Source organism: Trachemys scripta, chromosome 1 (genome assembly GCF_013100865.1).
Source record: "Trachemys scripta elegans isolate TJP31775 chromosome 1, CAS_Tse_1.0, whole genome shotgun sequence".
NCBI classification, from domain to species: domain Eukaryota; kingdom Metazoa; phylum Chordata; order Testudines; family Emydidae; genus Trachemys; species Trachemys scripta.
The window spans coordinates 200,904,933-200,927,670 of record NC_048298.1 but is presented as its reverse complement, the minus strand read 5'-3'; the positions used below and the strand labels follow the sequence as shown (position 1 = coordinate 200,927,670).

General features: G+C 38.1%; 1 protein-coding gene across 9 annotated transcripts in view; it reads right to left on the bottom strand.

Annotated features, from left to right (window-relative positions):
* DMD (dystrophin) overlaps window positions 1-22,738 on the bottom strand; it is a 1,855,422-nt gene that overhangs the window by 1,585,593 nt on the left and 247,091 nt on the right. For all 9 annotated transcript variants that reach the window (XM_034754682.1, XM_034754655.1, XM_034754674.1 and 6 more), the window contains exon 2: window positions 8,665-8,726. In XM_034754682.1, the coding sequence (XP_034610573.1) occupies window positions 8,665-8,726 (62 nt within the window). The remainder of the gene's footprint in view (window positions 1-8,664; window positions 8,727-22,738) is intronic.

Below are 22,738 nucleotides of genomic sequence, written 5' to 3'. Positions count from 1 at the left end.
TTAATTGGCCTCTCAGAGGAGATATATATACACACATACATATATGCTCTATGTATGTGTGTATATATATCTCCTCAATATATGTTCCATTCTATATGCATCCGAAGAAGTGGGCTGTAGTCCACGAAAGCTTATGCTCTAATAAATTTGTTAGTCTCTAAGGTGCCACAAGTACTCCTGTTCTTCTTTTTGCGGATACAGACTAACACGGCCGCTACTCTGAAATATGACTAGAATACAATCTACACAATCCCAGACCCTGTTACTGTTTCCCTGGACTCTTTTCTACCTTCCCTCGCTATCTTCTGCCTCCTCACCTGTTCCCCTTTGTTTTCTAGACTAGAACCCTTACACCAACCCAGATTGGACTGAGGAGAGCCCACCTCCAGGGGTATCCTCAGGGGACTGTTTCTGCCTCTTTACACTGCTACAGTGAAGTAAACAAGTCTTTGTGTAGCTGAGAATGAGGACCACTAAATCTAGAGCACAGCTGTTAAAAGAGAGAAATATTTAATGAAAGTTTAATTTGTTTTTTGAATGTAGATTTTGATGGAAAATTTAATCAAACTTTGAAAAATGTCACCAACTCTAGTCTAGAGAGAGAGCATAAATTGATGTCACTGCACACAGGAGAAGGGGTGTGTTATACCAGCTTAGACTCACCTGTGAATTTGGCCCCAAACATTGAAGACCTGTAGTGCTAGAGCACCCTGCTGATTATCCATATTGTGCAAGAGATCCTGATTCAGGGATAACTTTGAATCTAATATTGCAAACATATGCTGGATTAAGTTACTGTTTTCAAAACATGGAAAGGACCAATGGGTATCACTGGAATTTGAACGCGCACATCTGAACTTCTACATACATATCTGAAAGTTCTTCCAGATGTTCATTTACCATACTCGGTAGCTGTCTTCACTTGACTGGCATGTTCCTTGTCAAGATAGTAATTTTTATAACACCAGTACTAAACTTTGTAGGCAGTTTTTTTTTTGTTTGTTTGTTTGTTTTTTTGCAGGGGGGTCTTCTCTGCCTCTTTTCTTTCTTCATCTTTTAAAAAAGTCAAATATTTTATACTTTCCTGCTTATTAATTTCAAGTCCAGTGAGACTAAAGAAAATGGCACAGCTAATAAAATCGCACAGCTAATAAAATCATAAGTGCATTAGTGGGTGACACAATTTTATTAGTGCTAGCCCTTCAACAGATCTGTAAATCCATCCAGTAATGTCTTCCCCTTTCAGTGTCCTAACTTCTTGTACTGTAGTTTGCATTCATTGTATCATCAGTGGTGGGTTTTGGTTTAATTTACATGTCAAGAAGGGCACTAGATTGACAGCATGGGAAACTGAAGGCTTAGCCACAGAACAGATACATGAGAAACAGTAGTGCAGATTTCTCCGCAATGGCCCATCTTATACTCAACCCTCTTCTGGTGTAGCATAGTGTCCTTGACCTTTAAATCCTTGTCCTCCACTCTGCAAATTCCAATCATAGTTCTAACTGTTGTGGTAGTTTCTGTGATATGGACTTTTGTGCACAAGGGGTCTAATTCAAAACCCCCAGGGACACAGTGAAGTTCCTGAAATTCTTGAATTACTTCAAAGGCCATTGAATCAGATCCTAGGACCTTGACTGACACCATCAAACCATCTTGCATAAGCCACCAAATAGCCATCAATGGTAACTAGTTTTGATTATTATGCAACTGGAGTTCAAAATTATAAGTAACTTAAAAAATAAAAACTGCATATATTGTTGTCAGATGTGTGAGCCATTCAGTCACCGTCCAAGCCACCACCATCATCATATCTCGTTCTCTAAAAATTGTTTCAGAAAGGCAGCTGTGTTAATCTGTATCAGCAAAAAGAACAGGAGTACTTGTGGCACCTTAGACACTAATCAATTTATTTGAGCATAAGCTTTCATGGGCTACAGCCCACTTCATCAGATGCATAGAATGGAACATACAGTAAGAAGATATTTATACATACAGAGAACATGAAAAGGTGGAAGTACCCTATTAACTGTAAGAGGCTAATTAATTATGATAAGCTATTAACAGCAGGGGAGAAAAACTTTTGAAGTGATAATCAGATGGCCCATTTCAGACAGCTGAAACGAAGGTGTGAGGATACTTTAACATGAGGAAATAGATTTAATTAGTGTAATGACCGAGCTATTCCCAGTCTCTGTTCAAACCTAAGTTAATGGTATCTAATTTGCTGTTCTTTCTAAAAATTGTGAGCACTATCCCACTTGTTTAGGTCTTGTCACCTCTTTGGTCTTGTCATTAAGCTAAATTGTAAACTCGTGAGGACAAGACTGTCTCTTTACTACATGTTTTCATATCATCCAGTACAATTGGACCATGCCCCTGAATGCTACTGTAAAAATCACCAACATAACTAGAAATGGTCACATTTCAGAACTATTTTTCCCCATTTCAAAATTGCCTTTTTTCAAAACTTAAAATATTCTTTAACAATAGTAGTCCCCCCCCCCATTTTTTTCAATTATACTGTAAAATGAAAATTTAGTCTTTTTTTTTTCCCTTTTGGTCTATCACTTTTCCTTGCCCTCATCTTTCTCATTTTTCAGTGACAAATGTTTTTTTAAAAAAACAGTCTCAAAGGTGCCACAGGACCCTCTGTTGCTTTTTACAGATTCAGACTAACACTGCTACCCCTCTGATAAATGTTTTTTTGTGATTTTTTGTGAATTTTTCAACCAGCTCTGAAATTGAAAGTGAACTGCTGTATTTGTGCCATAGTAAAAAGTACATTTAAGATGTATAATAGGCTTCTCTGTAAATTTGTACACTAAATATTTGTCCAGCCCTAGCATGAATGCACCAATCAATTTAAACCCTGTGCACTCAAAAATGCCTATAAAAGAAAAGCAAATTCATCTTGCTGACATGCAGTATTTGAAGTTTAAATGTTGAAAACTCATCCACAAATTAGTGTTCCTGTATGCAACCCACTTATAAGTCACAATGTTGAGCAACAATTCAGAATCTAAAACCAGTCATCAGAACATGACATACAATTAAAACTGACAAAATGCACAATACTTCGCTATTTGCTTTGTCTTTCAGTGTTCATCTTTTTTATCACTATCATTAGAATTGTATTTGTTTATTTTGAAATATCCGTTCCATCAGGAAAGAGTGAAATCAATTATTCTCAACACCTGGTGAATGTTTGTTGATTTCTTTTGCCCTATGTGAGTGCACTGATTTTCTGGCATTTTTTTGCTATGCCGGCAGGGTCTAGACAGGGTTGAAAAATTAGTTGTCATTTGTAAGTGCCTTATTTTTTGTGTACTATTAGATAGAGATTCAGACATCAATAATGTTTTCTACTATGGAGTCTATTATGCAATTCATTAGTAAAAATACTTAAACACTGATATCACCCAAGCTCCTGTAAAATGCACTGTAGACATCATTAAAGCACTATATTTACATTTAAACTATTTACTATAAAAGTCTATGTGGTACCTATAAATAGCCTCTACATTATGCGGGTTCTGTTAGAAAATAAAATTAATTGGCATTACAATTTAGAAAAAGTTCAGATCTTAAAAATAACCATCCTGCATAGGACCAACGTATCTCCTGTAATGATTCTAATTAGTTTGCAGTGTGCACTATTAATAAAGAACTAGGCTATGCCATGCACCTGTGCTACACTTATGCACACAGAAAAGAATCTCATTATATTACAAATTAACCTCTTTGGAAAAACTCTTTTCTATCATTTTAAATGAAACAATATTAAAAAAAAGAAATATGCTCCACATTTTTAAAGCTGGCATGACTCAAGTATCACATGTCAGTTACATGACAGTAACTGCTAGGTCTACTATCTCATGACTAATCACAGAAAGGCGAGTTGTCTGGTGGTTAATGTTAAGAGACCACTGGACTTGACATAACAGTGGCCATTTTCTGTATTCAGCCACATTATCAGAAAGCGAGAACACCATTTAGTCAGGAATAATTTGGTCTCTGACTAAGCAGACAAAACAGCTGCACAGCTGAAGTGTTGCTAATAAGGATAGATAAAGTGACACATTTATGAGAATGGGAGGGAGTGTGGATCACTGATCTTGGATCTGGGTGTCTATGACTACGAGTTTCTCGCTGGGAGTTGCTTTGCTGATAACTAAAATTATGAGTTATTTACTGATGCTAAGGAAATTGTTAACCCATTAGCAGTTACTATGAGTTATGTGCTTTGTTCTGAACAACCTATAAGGAGAGTAGTTAGAATATGCAATTTGGAGAAGTTTGGAGAGAGAGATTTCAACAAGCTAGGAGACTGACCGCCAACTCCCCAGCGGCTAGGAGGGAGACTGTCCACCAGAAACCTGCTGCTGATCACTTGACACCACCTTAGACTTTGGGTAACTAAGTCTGGGGTGCTCTAGACTACTGCTATTTTAGACAAGTGCTTTAGACTCAATAAAAACAAGGATTTTTGAGTGAAAGCACTCTTGTGTGTACCAATCATTTATCAGACAGAAGCACTTATTTAGGGCTTGAAACTGCCTAAGAGACTAGTTACCACAGTTTCAGGTTCAGGAAACCCCAGATAACAGTTGGAACATGCAACTGTGATTCAGGCCTCCTCAGTTCTAGTCTCATTTTCTGCTTTTCAATTTACATATTCCCTTTTATCTTAGAGCTCTTGCCAAACATTAAGAGCCAAATTGTGGCCCCTCTCATCTGCACTGGAGAGGAATTGCTCACCCGAGTATGCTCACTGAAATTAATGGGATTACTTATGCAAGTAATTGCTCACTAGTGAAAATAAGATTCCACACTCTAGCTCTGCATAATTAAGGATGGAATTTTCAGATGCACATAAATGATTTAGGACTTGTCTATCTGGGGACACCTAGGAAAGTGAAAATGAATTAACTAAACATGTGAAGTTAAAGCACATAAGTTATCCTTCAAGGAGGATTAAACTAAAGTAAACTGGCCAGTTTATGTCTGAAGGAGAGCATCTACACAGGAGTTTAAATGTACTTTACTTTCGCACACTAACTTCATAGCTTTAGTTGATTCCTGTTATCTTTCCTGAATGTACACATGTCCTTAGGAGCATTTGTCCCATTGCATTCCCATAGAGGACAGAAAGCATGTTACTTTTAGCTGCACGTAAAGTATCTAATCGTGCAGGTAAAAAATAGAGTTTCTCAGTGAAAAATCCACATGACAAACATAGCAACCTCACACTGCAAAATCACCATTGTAATGTCCTAAATATATTGATGTCACTTCCATACCCCCTGCAAAACCAAACAATGTGTAGGGTCATAAAACAAGCCTAGCACCCATCTGGTCACAGCTGTGCCAATCCCCACTTGTCACAGTTTGAAGAAGTAAGTATGGCTCCTTTGCTTCTGACAGAGAACAAGACAATGCTTCATTCCTGCTCCCAGCTCCCTTAGTCTCAAAAGGTCAGTTTCTTTCCTCCCTCCCTCCCTTCCTTCCAGTATGCTTGACAGCCTATTGTCTCCCAACTTAATAGGCTACCCAAACAATTCTAGTATCAAAGGGGTAGCCGTGTTAGTCTGGATCTGTAAAAAGCGACAAAGAGTCCTGTGGCACCTTATAGACTAACTGACGTATTGGAGCATAAGCTTTTGTGGGTGAATATCCGCGTCTGACTCTTTGTCACTTCAAACAATTCTAGTAATCTTAATGACAAAGGTTACTGGGTATAAGGCAAAAAATAAAGAGAAAACCACAAAGCTACAAAACAGAATAGAAACCACTTTATAAAACTGATTAATCACTTTGAAAAGCCTAGCTAACCACACTGTATGATCTGTTACAGGGTATAGTAGTTAAGCAAGTGGTTAACCTTCTATTTATTGGAAAGATTCTGTCTTCCCCAAAAGCTGCTGTCTTGTCTTTCTCTTGATGTCTGAGACAGGTGTGTCTCAAGCTATATGAAGCCTTGGTTATTTATGTCACTACAGAACCAAGAGATATAAAACCAGATCCTCGGCTAGTGTAAATCAGCATAGTTCTGCCAACATCAATTGAGCAATGACACTTCACATATGCTAGGAATCTTGCCCATAGATCATTAAGGTTTGCAACTCTTAAATCTATTAGTATTTTGGCACTACTTCACTTTGGTCAAAACCCTAATAGAAAATACCAGGTATCCACTTGCAATGCTGCATCCATAAATATTAATCAGATCTCTTTTGCCCCTCTGAAGTCTCACATCTCCAGATTCTCTGCACAGGCTGCAGCTGTATGGGAAAAGAGGCAGAAGCCTGAGAATAACTTGCTCTTTGAAGCTTGTATAACTCATAATAATGCCATGTGGCTCTCTGTCCCCGTCTAGTGGTTAGTGAATTTAAGAATTTATTACTGCCTCTGAGCTAAGGGACCTTGTACAATAACTAAGAGGTAGTAATGATAATAATAAAATATTAACAACAACAATACCACCACCCAGCTCTGATGTAGTGCTTTTCATTATTAGATCTCAAAGCCCTTTCTAATGAAGGTTCAGTCTCCACATATGATCTAACCCAGGGGTGTCACTTGACAAACGTGTCAAGAGGCCATAGTTAATATTGACCAGAAAAGCATTAATTTTTCTTCCTAGTATGTGATCTTAATAAGGCACACGTTGCCAAACCACAGACTTTTTTAGGTAAGTTAAACAAACTTAAATTAGGAGACAGATTTTCAAAATTTTACCATTTATGATCAAATATTGCATATATTCAGATTATTATTGTATGTAGTGGGCATGTGAGACTCAATATCCTAGAGTTTCAGTCCAGAACAGGGAATGGAGATTACTTGGATGTGACTGGTATTCTGGGTGTTCAAGAGATGTTTGGTACACCTTGGACTTAAAAAACAAACAAACCATTTGCGGGGAAGGAACTCAACTTAGCAAGTTATCTTTGACGACAAATGAGTTTATTCCTATGGTGTCCCTAAGGTGTGAGGGCTTTTGAAATTAGCCTTTTAGTTAGGTCCATCTCTACTTTTTTTTTTTGTTTGTTTATTTGTTTGTTTTGCCAACTGACTCACTCATCCCAGAATATTTCATACTTGATTAATGAAATGGATTCTATTGCTCCTGACTAAGAAAGAGGAGTGACATAACATATTTACCATCTGTTTATAATTAATGCAGACCCTTAAGGCTAATCAGCTTAACAAGACACACTTTTGAAACTATACAGAAGCTATCTGAGCCAATTCTACAATCAAGACTATTGGTTTAAAAATTTCACACACTGTATTGTGCAACATAAAACTACAGTGATGACAAATTATAAAGCATGTTATCACAACATACCACATTAGCATTACTGAATTAACATCACTTCCAACAGAGTAACCCCAACATCATGCAGATGAGCAAAGCTGGAAGTACAGATGGGGTTGAGTCACAAAACTGAGATCCCAGATTTCTGACATTTTCGGAGGGTGATCTTTTAGTTTGCTCCCTGCTGGAGAAAGGGGGTAGGTATGACACTTTTATGCAGATCTGTGTTGATATTCTGAAGACCTTCTCTCCCAATGTTCTAGAGCATTTGAATCACAAGGTTTGGTTCTAGCTCATCTATTGTTAAAACTATTACACTGTGTTTTGTAACTGATTATATCATTATACATTGGGCGGTTGGGTAAAACCTTACTAAAGCTAGTGGGTGTAACAGCTGCTCTTCATTCAAGATAAATGTAAAATGCAAGTAAGCTCCTTTATGTAATAGATAGCTGAAACAATATGAGCTACACCCCAAAACATAATCTACGTACAAGGCTGGAATAGGATTTCAGTCATGTGATCTGAAAGGTTTCGACAGGGGTCTGAATGAAAATACCAGGCAGGGCGGGGGGGGAGAAAGGAAGGGCTTGCTTATTATTTGATGGAGCTGTGTGTGTGAGAAAGAAAAACAGAAACACAAAGAAGCACACAGACAAGGCAGCAAGGAAGCCCCAGAGAGGCACTTGAAGTGAGACCCTGAGAAAAAGCTAATATAGAAAATGGGCTAAGTGCTGGCTGGAAAGAGGCTTGGAATGGCGAACAAAGAAACTGTCTCTTATTGTTTGATTCCTACTGTGTTCAGGGAAACAGGACGTTGTGTACATTCTTTATAAATAAACTGGACTGCAATAAAGACATATCTGATTCATATTATCAGTTTCTCCACCTAACAGAAAAAACCCCACAAGATGCTGAATATTGGCTAATTGGTCAGGTCTAGGGAGGTAACAGTATTGTGCAAGAAGCCTGAACTGAAATTTATTCACACACACACATTAATCTTCAGGTCTTTAAGATTTGATTTGATCTGATTTTTCAGAATTGGAGAAATAAGGCAAAGGGATAATTGTGTTCTTCCAACTTTCTCAAATCCTTTCAGTGATAAAACTGCAAAACCAAGAGGGATTACAGAGAAAGGTTTCAATATTAAGAGCCATATTTTCAGAAGAGCTCAGCTCCAATTTAGACAACTAAATGAAGGAGCTGTGTTTTCAATCCCCAGATGAACTCTCTTGCAAATTTGGTCCCAATTGTGGGAAGTAAGCTCTTTCGAAAATCTGACTGTATATATACATAACAGTCTTTGATTTATAAAGGAAAACAGAAAATTCCCTTACCTTAGCAAACTGTGCATTTACCCACTTTGTGAATGTTTTCTTTTGAACATCTTCCCTTTCATCTGTAAACAAAAACAGAGGAATTTATTAATATCAATATCATATATGTTTTGACCAGAGGGGAAAAGTCCCTAATATTATTATGAATGGTTGTTTCCAATTATGAAAAATTTTATATACTATTTGATGCTGTATAATTAAATAAAAGCCCTGTCTACACTGCACTGCAGTGCAAACTAATGTGAACTAGGCAACTTTTAGTTTGTGCCAGTAGTGTTCACATGGGGCATCTAGAGTACAGCGCTTTAGTGCACTCTGCAATTTACACCTTGTAGTCCACGCTGCGGCGCAGAGTCAATGACTCCAAAGTGATCCTCACTACCAATAACACTTTAGATAATCAAATAGAGTGAAAGTTACATTAGAGAAAATAAATACAGCCCATCTAAGTGAGGGTTGAGATATTATTTCAGTACCTGGATTATAGGACAACAATCTCTCTCTTTTTAAAATTATTAAATATGCCTATTCATACACTGCCTGCTATTCTGGACCTTCATGATCTAGAAAATCATGGCTGTTTGACAGACTGCAAGAGGCGCTTTCATGGCATACATAGAGCATGCCATGTCAGTGGGACCCAAGAAAAATCAAGGAAGGGATTTGCAATTGAAGAGCTGCCCCCACATGCCACAGGAGAAAACATTTGTGCCTCTTGACCTTGCTTTCCCATCAAAGGTTTCCCACTTCCCCAGTTACAGAAAAGCATTGGCTGGCACAGTGCATCCATAACTAGTATGTTTCCTCTCATTAGCACCCAATTAGGAGCGAACCTCTGCTCACAGATTTGTATAGGGATCATCAGCAAGAGTCCCTAGGAAGCACAGCATAGAATTTCTAGCCTGCAGGGCAGGGAGAGACTAAAGTGGCTTGTGTCCTCCCGATCCTGGACTGCTCTGGAGGCTAGAGCTGTTTAAGTTATGGCAGCTTCCCTGGGCTGCCTGAATGGACTACAATATTTCCTGCAAACCCTACAGCCCTTCCACCAAGTATAACCCTTCCTAATCTTAACCCTTCCCCATCAGGCTCCCTACCTCAGGGCATGGGAGTTCATGGAAGGCAGCCTTCCAACGCCGTTTACAGGGCTTGTACCAGGGGAATACTTCCCCAGCCAGAACCAGGGCTTTTAGGGCCCCTTTAAACTACTCCAGACCTTTTACCTTCCATAGTAGCTCACCCTAGACTCCAACATAGTGCTCTGTCCACAAACATGAGGACTGTAATGATGATGACTGAAAATGGACAAATGTAGGGAAAGCAGCATATAAGAGTAGAGTTTTGCCCTAGGTTATGTAATCACATATGAAACAAATTAGTGGCTTCAACCTAGTGTCTGATGACTATTTGTCCACGTCACAATAGAGACAATTCTGTAAGCAATAACACAGAGGGATCTCTTTGCTAGAATAGCAGGATTATTTTAAATCAGAAATGAAGTGCAGAGGCAGGAGTTTTGTGGGGAGCATGGCATGGTGCCTGTATTAAATGAAGCTACAGCCTGTGCCACCTCCCTCCCCTTCTTGTGAGCAGTCAAGTTCACCCCATTTTAAAAATAAAAAATAATAGTAATTCTCATCTGAAATGCTCACGGATTAATAATTTTAATGGATTCAGTTGACTCTGAAAGGCAGTTGCAGATGAACTACATGAGGAATTCATGGTATTAATAATGTATTTCAATTCTTTTTCCTTTCTATGAGACAAGACAAGGCAAAGCTTTATGATACAATTACATCTTTTGTTCTCAGAAACCTTGCTTGAATAACTACCACTAAATGTGTCTTTTCACAGGAATGCTTTTCACCTATAACAATAAAGTATACTGATAAAATATGAATATGAAAGATAAAACTATTTTGTTACAAAAATTGTCAGAAAGTTAAAAAATATGCTGCATGTAGACATTATGAGTAAAATGAGAGATTTAAAATAGATTGTGAAGACATTAGGAACCATTCGACATTATATATGAAGTTGTATGTATCTATTGAGTAAATAACACAATGGGGATATATTTTAAGCAAACAACTTCACTTCATATTTACCTTTTTATTACATTTTGTATAAGACTATTCTATGCAATAAATTATCATTATTTTTATGGCACCATTTTCATCACAATGTATGGCTTATTATACCATACACAGTGCATTACAAATGTAGAATATCAATCTCTATTTCACTAGCAAAAATGTCAAATTATTCATTAGTACAAAATCACATCATTTTAAGTTCCAGGATGACCTATTTCAAAAGATACTGAAGTGATGGCTGGAAGAATACTTTCTATTATTTTTAAGCATAAAGAGTCGGACTTTAATTCCCAGTATCTTTTAAAAATTAAATATGTATTTTCAAATGCAAAGTATAGTGATTCCATAGAGAGAGTTATAGTCTACACAATTCCTGGATGTCAAGGTTTTGGGATATAATTAATTTTTTACAATAATTCCTTGTTTACTTTCTCCTTGCCAGTCAAAAATATTATTGCTATAGTAGATGTGGTTACAAAACCACCAATTTCCCCTTTGAAGGTTTTCAGCTCAGAGAACTGATAGTTTCACAAGTATTCATGAATTTAAAACAGGGTAACATTTTACTATTTTGCATGGAAAAAACAGTCCTTATGTGTTGTCTCACTGAAAATTAGCCGAAGTCGCTAACAAAAAGGTCAAAACACCGACTATTTATTTGAGTATCTGAGAATGTTGAGGTTTGGGGACAAGCTAATGTAATCAACACCATTTTGCAAGACCAAAATAATCCCACTGCTGATTTTGCTCATCTCCTTTTGAAACACAATATACTGTACTTGGAACCATTTCATAAAAATTAAAGCTGGAGAACAACATATTACATCAAGCAATCTATTCTCCTGCCAATGCAGGATTGTTCACAAGAGTACATTTTCTAGAGATTTGTCTTTTCTAGTATTAAATACCTCAAGCAATGGCACTTGCTTCTTTCCTAGTCAGCTGTTGGTTGAAAGTGACATTTTTAGCAACTTTAGCTATTTGTGCATCTGGCAGCAATGAAGGGTCCAGAGGATACAGAATCTGCAGACCACCTTGATTATTACAGGGCATGTGCCTTTGGTAGTGGGTGATTGTGAGGTTGGTCACAATGCTTTCCTCTGCCCATCAACACTACCTCCCTTTTGCTGGGTTGAATGTCAGTCAGCAGCTTCCCATACAAGTGCTGCTCTCTCCCAGGCTCCTGGGATATGTAGGAGATGGTGTTCTTTGCAGGAATACAAAGGAAGTGTAGAGCTGAGTTTCTTGCATATATTTGATTTGATGTCATATCACAAACTCCCACAGCATCTTCACATAAAATGTGAAAGTAAATTAACGCTAAACACATAGCTGCTTCTGTTTAAATGCCTCTTAATACCATCCCAATGTGCAGCTTTAAGCATGTTATTAAAACAGAGGACCATTTTGTATAGAGCGTATATGTGATTGTGGAGATGGGAAGAAGGGAGGCACAGCTATTATCTAGTGCCCAAGCTTAATTTCTTTCCCCCGCTGGGCTACTGTATAACATATTCAGAAACAGTGTTACTCTTCCACACATTTACATGCAAGACATTGAACTGCTAATCACAGATTAATTAATGCCCATTGAGCTAGTAAAAAGCAGGGTCTCCAGAGTAATATGGGAGTTAAATCCAACCATTTGAATTTGGCTCTCTCACAGTCCAAGCGATGCTATGCAACCTTTGCACATTTCCATACACAACTCTCTTCCACTGTTATCTTTATATAATGATCATTCAAGTATACTTTCTTTCATCTCTATTATTTCTAGATGCTTGCTCTGACAAGTTTATACCACAGCAATTTGTTTGTGGCAGCCTCCCTACAAAGAATCAATTTTGTGTTAATACATGGCACATTCAGTTTCCCTATGGAAAGTAGAGAAATACACACACACACACTTTTTTTTTTTTACCTAGATTGAAGGACTGAATACCAGATGTGGAAACTAAATGACATTTGTCTGGATGTAGTAAAAATGTGCCAAAAACACCAACCTGACACTTCTGAATTTCTATGTTTATAATAGATACTTTAGTGACAGCCAGATGAATGCACTTGCAGCTGTTTTTACTGTGAGGCAACAAAAATAATCAAGTGGTCAGGTATGCAATTTCTCTAGATGTCCCAGGGTAATATACTGTGTCTACTACACACTTCTCTTTAAAGCTGTCAATCAGAATTCCTGTGGATCTCACTTTCACTATTTGGGTGAATCTAAAAATGCAATACTGGAAATGTACCAAATTTCTCAAAGTAATTATAATGTGCAAATTTATAATCATTTCCCCCCAGCAAAAATATCACCTCTCCATTGTTTTCCAAAATCCTTGTCATGTAGTCAGAGGGTCTATGCTTAGCCCTATTGCAGTTTAGGAGATTTTGGGGTCCATATACGTAAATGGACAAAATAAGAGAAACAGATACTTCAATGATTGAAATTTATCTTGTTTTCAGGCACTATACTATCTGTTACCAGTGCATAGATCTTGCTTTTACTTTAAGTTTTTTTTTCTCCTTTTAGCCTTTCCATGCATAAGGTATTGTGTATAGGTTATGGTTCAGGTGATCAGTAAAATACAGACTGTATCTCCAAACCTCTTGAGTTTGCTAAATTGAGCATTAGATTTGAAAGAAGTATTTTTCCAGGGCAGTGTTCATGTGAAATTGTGACTAGAAACTGAAATACAGTACTAATAGAGCTAATCATATGGGGAAGGGACAGTTCTAAAAGTTAATCAGGTGACAATGCTAATAAAGGCACAAGTGTTACAGCAAAGAATGCTTAGGATCATGCAATCAGCCCTCAATAGGACTGAGGCTGCTACTACTAATGATGAGTGGTTAGCAGACAATTTTTATAGCTGCTTAATGAAATATTTCACATTTGCAATCTATTACCTCAATGAAAGTTCTTCATCATTTCCTCAAGACTAGAAAACATTATATGATTATCCTTTAATCAAACTGGATCTACCTTTTATAAAGGAAAATATATTTTAAAAAAACATACAAGAAATGAAAGAAAATTACTTTTTTTAAATAAAGAAAATTAAACAGCCTATTTTGAGAGGATACAATAAGGTAAATAAAAACTCTGATATAAAGGCAATACTTTTAAACAACATTCTTTGCTGGATAGAGTTGTGATTGTGAATGAGAGCTATGTAAGATTTTCTAACGTCTCGTTTACACAGAGCAAGTCTGAACTATTTCACCACTGTGAAATGGTACAGCACTATATCAGTGTTATTGCAGACCAAACCAAAGAAACAGCCACTCTCCTGGACAAATCAAACCAAACATCCCCTACTGGGCTTTTCCTTCCCCAGTTACCTGGAGACACTTATCCTTCTCCCCCCGAGATACTGTGAGATGCTTCAATGTCCTTTTTCAAATTCAACACTGACATTAGCACAGACCCTTCCCAAGCAGTTCTGATATACATTCTGGCCTGTCCTCCCACTCCCCAAGAGGATCTAACAAAAACTGAGGCTTGGTCTATACTAGAAAATTAGGTTGTCTTAACTATGTCGGTCAGGAACATGAAAAATCCACACTCCTGAGCAGCATAGTTAAGCTGACCTAAGTCCCCATGTAGCCAACACTAGGTCGACGGGGAGGTGGACTACCTGCGCCAATGGGAGAATTGCTCCTGTCAGCATAGGCAGTGTCTACACTGAAGTGCTACAGTGGTGCAGCTGTGCTGCTATAGTGTTTTAAATGTAGAGGAGCCCCCAATAACTTGCCCCTTCATTTAACAGAAACTATAAGTCCTTCTAGCTCCCTCCAAAGATTTTTATTCATCAAAGTGACCCAAGAAACAAGTAAACACAATTAGAAAGACAATTTAGAAAGACAGCCAATGTCTTGGAGAATATTGCTTATACAAGGCATTATACAGCACATGATTTGCTGTCTTTCAAAGAAAGGCTGGAAATTTGCATAATGTGTTCTTGACTAATTAACTGTGTAATGGGGGTATTTACCACACACCAGCCCTAAAAGGGTTAAGGAAGCTGAGGAAAGGGGTAATAAGTGTGATAGGCCACACATGAGATGTTTATGCTGGAGCCACAACCCCTGGTTGGAGGAAGAAGTTCAGGTGAGCTGTGACAAAGTCTATAACCACCCTCTGCATTAGAGAGGGAAAGAGGGAATGCAGGGCAAGAGTAGGACCCTGGGAGCCTGGCCCTGAGGGAAGGGTGTACCCAGGAAAAAAAACAGGTAGGGAAGAGAGCCTGCAGGAATTGGGTAGGAAGCAGCCCTCCAGAGAGAGAGCAACAAGGCTGGGGATTGAGCAGAGCTTGGCTGTGTATTGTAGGGTCCCTTGGCTAGAACCAAGTCCTACCAGCCACTGATGGTATTGCCTGGCCAGTGGGTCCAGTGAGACTCTATACCCTAGATGGAGAAACCACCTAGTGACCTGGCTGAAGGGCTGAATCATGAGGAGGAAACTGCGGTGAGTGAGTACCATGTGACAACCTGTATAAGGTTTTTATTTGCATATTAGTCCTTCACCTCGTTCCATACATCAGCACTAGGATCCACATCTGAACATATTAATCAAATCATCATAACCGTGTGGCTTTACTCTTGCAAAATCTTGAGGGTAAACCTGTTGAGTTTACTAGAAGAGGTCAGTATTTTCAAGATATGCAACTAAATCATCCTAGATCAAATCAAATCCCAGCATTTTGGTTTTTTTTTACTTTTATTTTGCTTTGTAAGATTCAACTTCCCCTTCTTCATTCCCAGGAATTATGAGATAGAGAATAAATTTATTGCTTGGGAGATATAGGAAAGAATTCCTGTGGGAAAGCCAGTTTCCATATAAGTGGCCTAGCAGTGGGTTGAACTCCACACTGAGGAAGTGGTCTATTACTCTTGTGATTATATAAACAAGTTTTATTTTATTATAAACATTGTATTTTATGGAAAAATTCCTTGCTGACTTCCCCTGTATTTTAATTCTGTTAAGTCTTTCCCACAGTTTACAAAAACATAGGTTTTTGCTCTGACCTAACCTAATTCATGTTATTCAGAGAAATAGGGTAGATAGATAAGTATCCTTTGTATACAGTTGTAACTAGAGTCATAAAAACCTTTATCTGTAGATGGAGCAACAATCTCTGATGTTGCACTGATTACACCATCTACTCTTGATAATATTATATCAGGGTTTTCTACAAGAGATAAAACATGCTACATAGCTGAGTATAAACGTGTCTTCTCTCTAAGGATTTAACATTACTCTGAAGTCACATTGGTTTAACTTAAACTTGTTTGAAAACAGAACCAGGCCAAACCCCAGTACAGATACACTTCTATCATTTTTAATTTGGTGGTATTGGTTTAGCTTGTGCCTATAAACTCTCCAACATAGCCTAAATTTAAATCACCAGTTTTAAGTTTCTGTCCAAACAGAGATACACTGGTTCAACTAAAATTGATTTCAAATGACACCTTTATTTTAATCAGTGAAGTGGTGTGTGTAGACTAGACCTAAATTATATGATGTTTCCTTTTCTTTGAAACATCATTTGTACAGTGACATGGATTCTGTTTTCACTAATTACTTCAGAAAAATCTTCCAGGCAATCAAATATTCAAGGGTACATAACTGCTAACAGTTATGACTCAGTACCATAACAACTAGATGGGATAGCTGGAAAATTAAAATCCAGATCTAGGTTCAAGTTCTAAATCTCTTCAAATTTCAGGGATGTTTTTCTCTCTAGGATATTGGATCCATCTCTAACAGTAACATTTGAAACAAGTAATCAGAGAGAGAAAAAACGAGTAGATCATTACTTAGGGTTTATCTACATGGTAAACTATTCCAGAATAGCTATTCCTGATTAACTATTCCTAATTAACTCTCAGGGTATGTCTACACTTACCGGAGGGTCCGGCGGCAGGCAATCGATGTTATGGGATCGATCCTGGAAGTGCTCGCTGTCGACGCCGGTACTCCAGCTCGGCAAGAGGAGTACGCGGCATCGATGGGGGAGCCTCCCTGCTGCGTCTGGACCCGCAGTAAATTCGGACTAAGGTACTTCGAATTCAGCTACATTATTAACGTAGCTGAATTTCCATACCTTAGTCCAAAGTGGGGGGTTAGTGGGGACCAGGCCTTACACAGGGAGTTAATCAGGAATAACTTCATTTAAAATTCACACCCTACCTTAACCTGGATTAGCTGTCCTGTGTAGACAAGTTGTTATTTACAATAACTGCTATAGAAGAAACTTGACAATTTGTTTTGTTTTTAATGAAAAAACAACATTCTTTCTACGTCTACTTTCAAAATTTTAACAAATGCTGTTGCTCTTGTGGTAACTTCCAATTTTCTGTACTTATTGAAAGCTAGTATACCAGTACATATTTAGCTCTGGTTTCATTTAAGTACATCTTGGTTTTATAGAAATGTTATCTAGAGCAGTGGTTCTCAAACTAGGGCCGCCACTTGTTCAGGGAAAACCCTTGGCGGGCTGGGCTGGTTTACCTTCCACGTCCGCCGGTTTGGCCCATCGTGGCTCCCACTAGCCGTGGTTTGCCGTTTCAGGCCATTGGGGGCTGCAGGAAGGGTAGCCAGCATGTCCCTCGGCCCGCGCTGCTTCCTGCAGCCCCCATTGGCCTGGAGTGGCGAACTGCGGCCAGTGGGAGCCGCGATCGGCCGAACCTGCGGACGCGGCAGGTAAGCAAACCGGCCCGGCCCACCAGGGGATTTCCCTGAACAAGCGGCGGCCCTAGTTTGAGAACCACTGATCTAGAATGCTTTCAGATTTAAACAAATAATTGAGTTTCATTTGCTAAATGAAAACAAAAAACAATGTTCGCCAGCTTGGTCATTAATCATTCCTTTCATAAATACATCTTACTTAAAATATACTTGAATATACCAAGAACTTTTTTTAAAAGAATAATTAAATTGGACAAATTAAAGGGAAACTTAGTTTTCTGGATCCAAAACATGACCTAGATTTTGTGTTTCCTTACACAGAAATTTACTTGCAAAGTCCATGTAACTTCTGTGTATAACCAAATACTTCACTGCTCATTTCCATAAGTAAGTCAGTGCAGCAGACCAGCACTCATAGTTGCCTCTCTATAAGAAACCAATGTGTGCTTCCAATGGAAGAAGAAACTTCATCAAGGAAACAGATTAGAATTTCTTGGAAGCATGAACCTTCCTTACAGGTTTTTAAGGTAAGGCTTGACAAAGCCCTGGCTGGGATGATTTAGTTGGGGATTGGTCCTGCTTTGAGCAGGGGGTTGGACTAAATGACCTCCTGAGGTCCCTTCCAACCCTGATATTCTATGAACCTGCAAACATGTAAAACATTATCATCAAATATTAATCATACTTTGGTAAGGCAGATTGCCTCCTCCAAGGAGATCATGTTTGCTGTTCCACGCAACCAGCTCACTAAGTCTTCTCTAACGTAACAATAAACGATTTGGGAAGTGAAGCAGCTAAACTGTGCCAATGGATTAAGTGTTGTGGGAAGGAGAATGTTGCAGATTGAGCAAAGACAGGTGATTCCGGGTACCCATTTGGTTAAATTGTTGTTAAAGTTGCAGTCTCTAATTTCCAGCACAAGCATGTTTGCTTATGTAGGCATGCAGATATTTGGGTATCTAACTGCCAGTTTACCCATGGCATTGACAGCATCCCTCTAACACCTATGTTTTGTCATCATATGCATATAGTTATGTAACACTGACAGACCCCAGTTGTTGGCAGGCGGGATTGAACCTGGACCTATGTAGTTAAATGCATGAGCCGCTACTGCATAAGCTAGAAGCCACATGCCTCTTAGCTAAGCCTGTGGCAGACTTATGAACCTCTAGATGGGCTAGGTGCCACTAGAGGTGGACATAGCATCACACCAAGCAGGCATGCATTACAGGGGCATACTAAGACTTACCTAGTAATACTTTGACAAATTTATATTTATTAAATTTAATAATTCTATTTTCTGAACACTGTAAATGACACCTCCTATCTGATCGTGAAGTTATAAAACCTTCTTTCATTCAATTCTGTATCATGGTAGTGAAAACTGTAACACTTGGCAGAAACTTAACATAAATTGCAAGGCTTGTCACTACCAGCTGTTCCAGTATAGTCGCTCATTGGATCTTTCAGAATATCAAATGAATGAACCATACTATCTACTTCTCTGTTCACCAAGGAGTCAAGTAGACAGTGATGAAATCATGTTATCAGCAGCTGCACTGCCTATCTTTGAAAGGATACAGATAAAGGTGGTCTAACATACATTAACTACAGCACAACAAAAGATATGTGTACAAATGAAGCCTATTCTACCACATCTAAAGGACACTTCCCCTGAGGTTTAGAATCCTGTTGAGAATTGACCCTACATAATATGGAAAAGGTTACCAAATTTAGTCAACAGTGAAAGAAAATTCAAGAAGTTATTGATTATGATAGCCTCATTTGTCAAGCAAGTAATCTGGAAGACTTACCTTGAGATTTGTTTTTATTTTGATGAATTAATGTAAATTTTAGAGAGCTTTCCTGTTTACATGAGTAGGGAGTTCCACAAGTATGATGATATTGAGATTTGCCTTGAGATCAAGGAGTAAACCTCTTTGTTAAGAATGATTGACTGAACATATCCTACCCAAATTTACACCACTTGTTCTATGAGAATAGATGACATTTACTTAGAGTTAATAAATAAATCGGTTGGTTAGTTTCAATAATTTTTAAAATAACCCCATTGAGATTTGGTAGTTCTATAATTTTTTCCTGATCCTTCCAGTAAAAACATTTATTGAGTGTGAAATCTGTAAGCTATGAGGGTAATTAACCACAGGAACAATTTACCAAGAGGTCTGGTGGATTCTCCATCACTGGCAATTTTTAAATTAAGGTTGGATGCTTTTCTAAAAGATATGCTCTAGTTCAATCAGGAATTAATTCAGGGAAGTTTTATGACCTGTGTTATGCAGGAGATGAGACTAGGTGATGCCTTCTGGCTTTATAAACTCCAATTTATTTTTAATTTTTAAAATTGATTCACATGTAAATTATTCCAAAATCTAAAGCCTGGGATACTTTTAAATGTGTACTAACTCTTTAATTTTCTATTTATGAACACTGATAGTTGTAACCATGTATAATTACATTGCAAAGTTTGCAGTTTAATAATTTTCATCAAACTAACTTGATAAATTTATTTTTATGATTAACATTGCAGCATATAATTGGATTTCAGCCAATTATTTGTGATGGAGAACTTACTTTTCCTGGATAAGTGATGTGTGTGAAGCTGATGGACAACATTCTTTATCATAAGAATTCAGAGTTCAGCCAGTTACACCCTGGGAAAGGATGCAGCATATATTTTACCCAAAATGCAGAGCCAACTCTCCTGCCACTTCATGGAGTCTAGTCCTGCTGGTATCAGATTTTGAGACCTTTAAAACTGTGAAGGCAATGGAGAACAGTTGTGCGCAGGCTGCACAGGGCATAAACCTCTTTACCCCCATGTCTAAGCACTCTGAAGCACTCCAAGCACACAAAGGCTACTTTGTCACATCTTATTTGGCTGTGCTGAGGGAACAAGGAGAAAGGAGGCCCCTGTCATTCCTCTGCTCCTCTCTCAAAGATTGTGAATCTGATTTCAGGAAGGAAGGTAGTGGCTAATCACCACTGTAAGCAAGTAGGTAGAAAAGAGGGTCGGAAGTAGAGCTGGAGATAAGATTTTAAATGTATCAATTTTGTAACAAAAAAGGGGACACTGTTTGAGGGGAAATGTTCCCATTTTTTAAACTGTCTCTCATGAGGGAGAGAGGAACACTGCTTCAGACTCCTGACTAATGAGCTAGAGTAGCTGGATGGGCACATGATGGAGAGTGGGCTGCTCCCCTCCCAGATGAAGTTGCAGGGTGGAAGGGGCAGGGAAGGAATTGTGACTGGAGCCATACTTCATTCTCTGGTCTGATCGTAAGGGGCAGTGTAAAACTGCATTGTCTCATTCAGGACAGATTTAAAGGTTGCAGCCTATCCTTAACTGATGTGACAGTCAACATGGTGATGTAGGTGACAGATAAATAGCTAGCTATATGAAAACCCAAATCAACTAATTTCCTCATGAGATCCAACAGAGACTGTAGTGTATGTTATATAATATTTCTGTACATTGATGACATTCCATTGTACCTGACACTCCATTGTACCAATGAGCTGGGAATTGGTGAAATGAGCTCAAGATTACAGTATCTTCTATCAATGCCTTTATTATTACCAAACTTGTTTTGAATCAACAGCCTGCTCATTCAAAATGTTCCAATCCGAGCAGTGTGAAAAATTATGGGACTATATCAGTTGTGAGAAACTTCATATTTCAGCAGTTTCGAAAACAATTTAAAAAATAACAATTGGTTTAAACTGTTTTAGCTTTGGAGGATTTGAATCAGTGAAAATTGCTATACACAGTATGAAACTGAACATTGTGTTACAGGAGCAGTGTCAGAGTGTTTACTGCTCATGAGAACTTTTTTTTTGCTGAGGGCAGATCACTTTTCAGGTGACTAGCAGCCAGATTCTCAATAAGCTTAGAGAAGAAGATTGTGTGGGTGTTTTACTATATATAAGAAAGCAGAGAATCATAAAAATTCAAGGTTATGTAATTAAACAGAATAAATCCTCTATAATGTTTGTATTGATAGCTTTTGGGGGGAAATTCTACAATACTCTTCTTTTGTTCAGAAAATGGACAGGAAAAGGTGAGTGGTCTTAGGTGGATGACCCACAGGATGGGGTTGTCATCTTGAATACAGATTTTCAAAAACACACAATGAACATGTGATAAAGGACCAGAGAACAGGAGTAACAAGGTATATTCATGATCCCATAAAAAAGAATGTACAACATGCAGGGGAAATAAGTGGCAAAGCCCATGAGTTATAGATTCATACTGTGTCCACCTGTAGAAAATGGAGATGCACAAAGCAGCAAGAGTTAAAATAGGTAAGGGGTGGCCAAAAGAAGACGATGGAAGCACATGTAGCATGTAACTCAGCGTTCATGTTGCAAGTTCCATGTAACAGTGGGCTGACTTACTGCACTACTTCCAGCAACACCACCTTGGGATACACAGTACACTTAGCTACTATATACAACACTTGTAGTACATCTCAGTTCTTTTAGGGCTCTTGTATTTAGAAAAGTAAGAGGCAAGCAAAGGCTTCTTACTCAGCCTTCAAAGCCCACAACATACATTTTAAGCACATAGGCAGAGGTCAGGCAAGAAAGTTTAGAGAGAGGATCTTCACTACATTTATCAGTGCAACTGAAAATGTTTTATTTTATATGGACAACTTTTTACAAATAATTACTGAGTGGAAGCCTGTGGCTAACAATACAAGTAAGTAATTTTCCAAATTACTTTATTTCTCTTGCCCCTGTATAAACCAATTAGAGAACAGGCAATTTTAATCTGCTTGATTGACTACCATCTACTTTTTATTTCATATGACCCAATTAGTCTATTAGCTAATTAGTATGAGCTACAACTGAGACACGTATCAGCAGAAGATGTGTTATTAATGAGTGGAGTGTGTGCCTGTAACTGTGTATTTTACACACACACACACACACACACACACACACTCTTATAGCACACATACATGATGAACCCTCATTATAACAACCCTGATAAAAGGTGACTGATTCCAGACTCTCAATTACACTGAGCCTCATTAGACTCCATTTATATTAATCATTCTTTATAAAATTTAGCCCCAAAGAATGGTTCTTTGCTTAGACTAAACAAACCAACTAAATTAATATTGAATTGCTCTTTTTTCTAGATCTTCCTTTCTAGGAGCTCTGGTCTTGTACATTATTTTGAAAGTAGCCAAGTTAAATATATGTAAACAGTATGTTTAAGCTACGTATTTCCAATTCTCTTCCTTTCTTTGGAAGAGAAAGA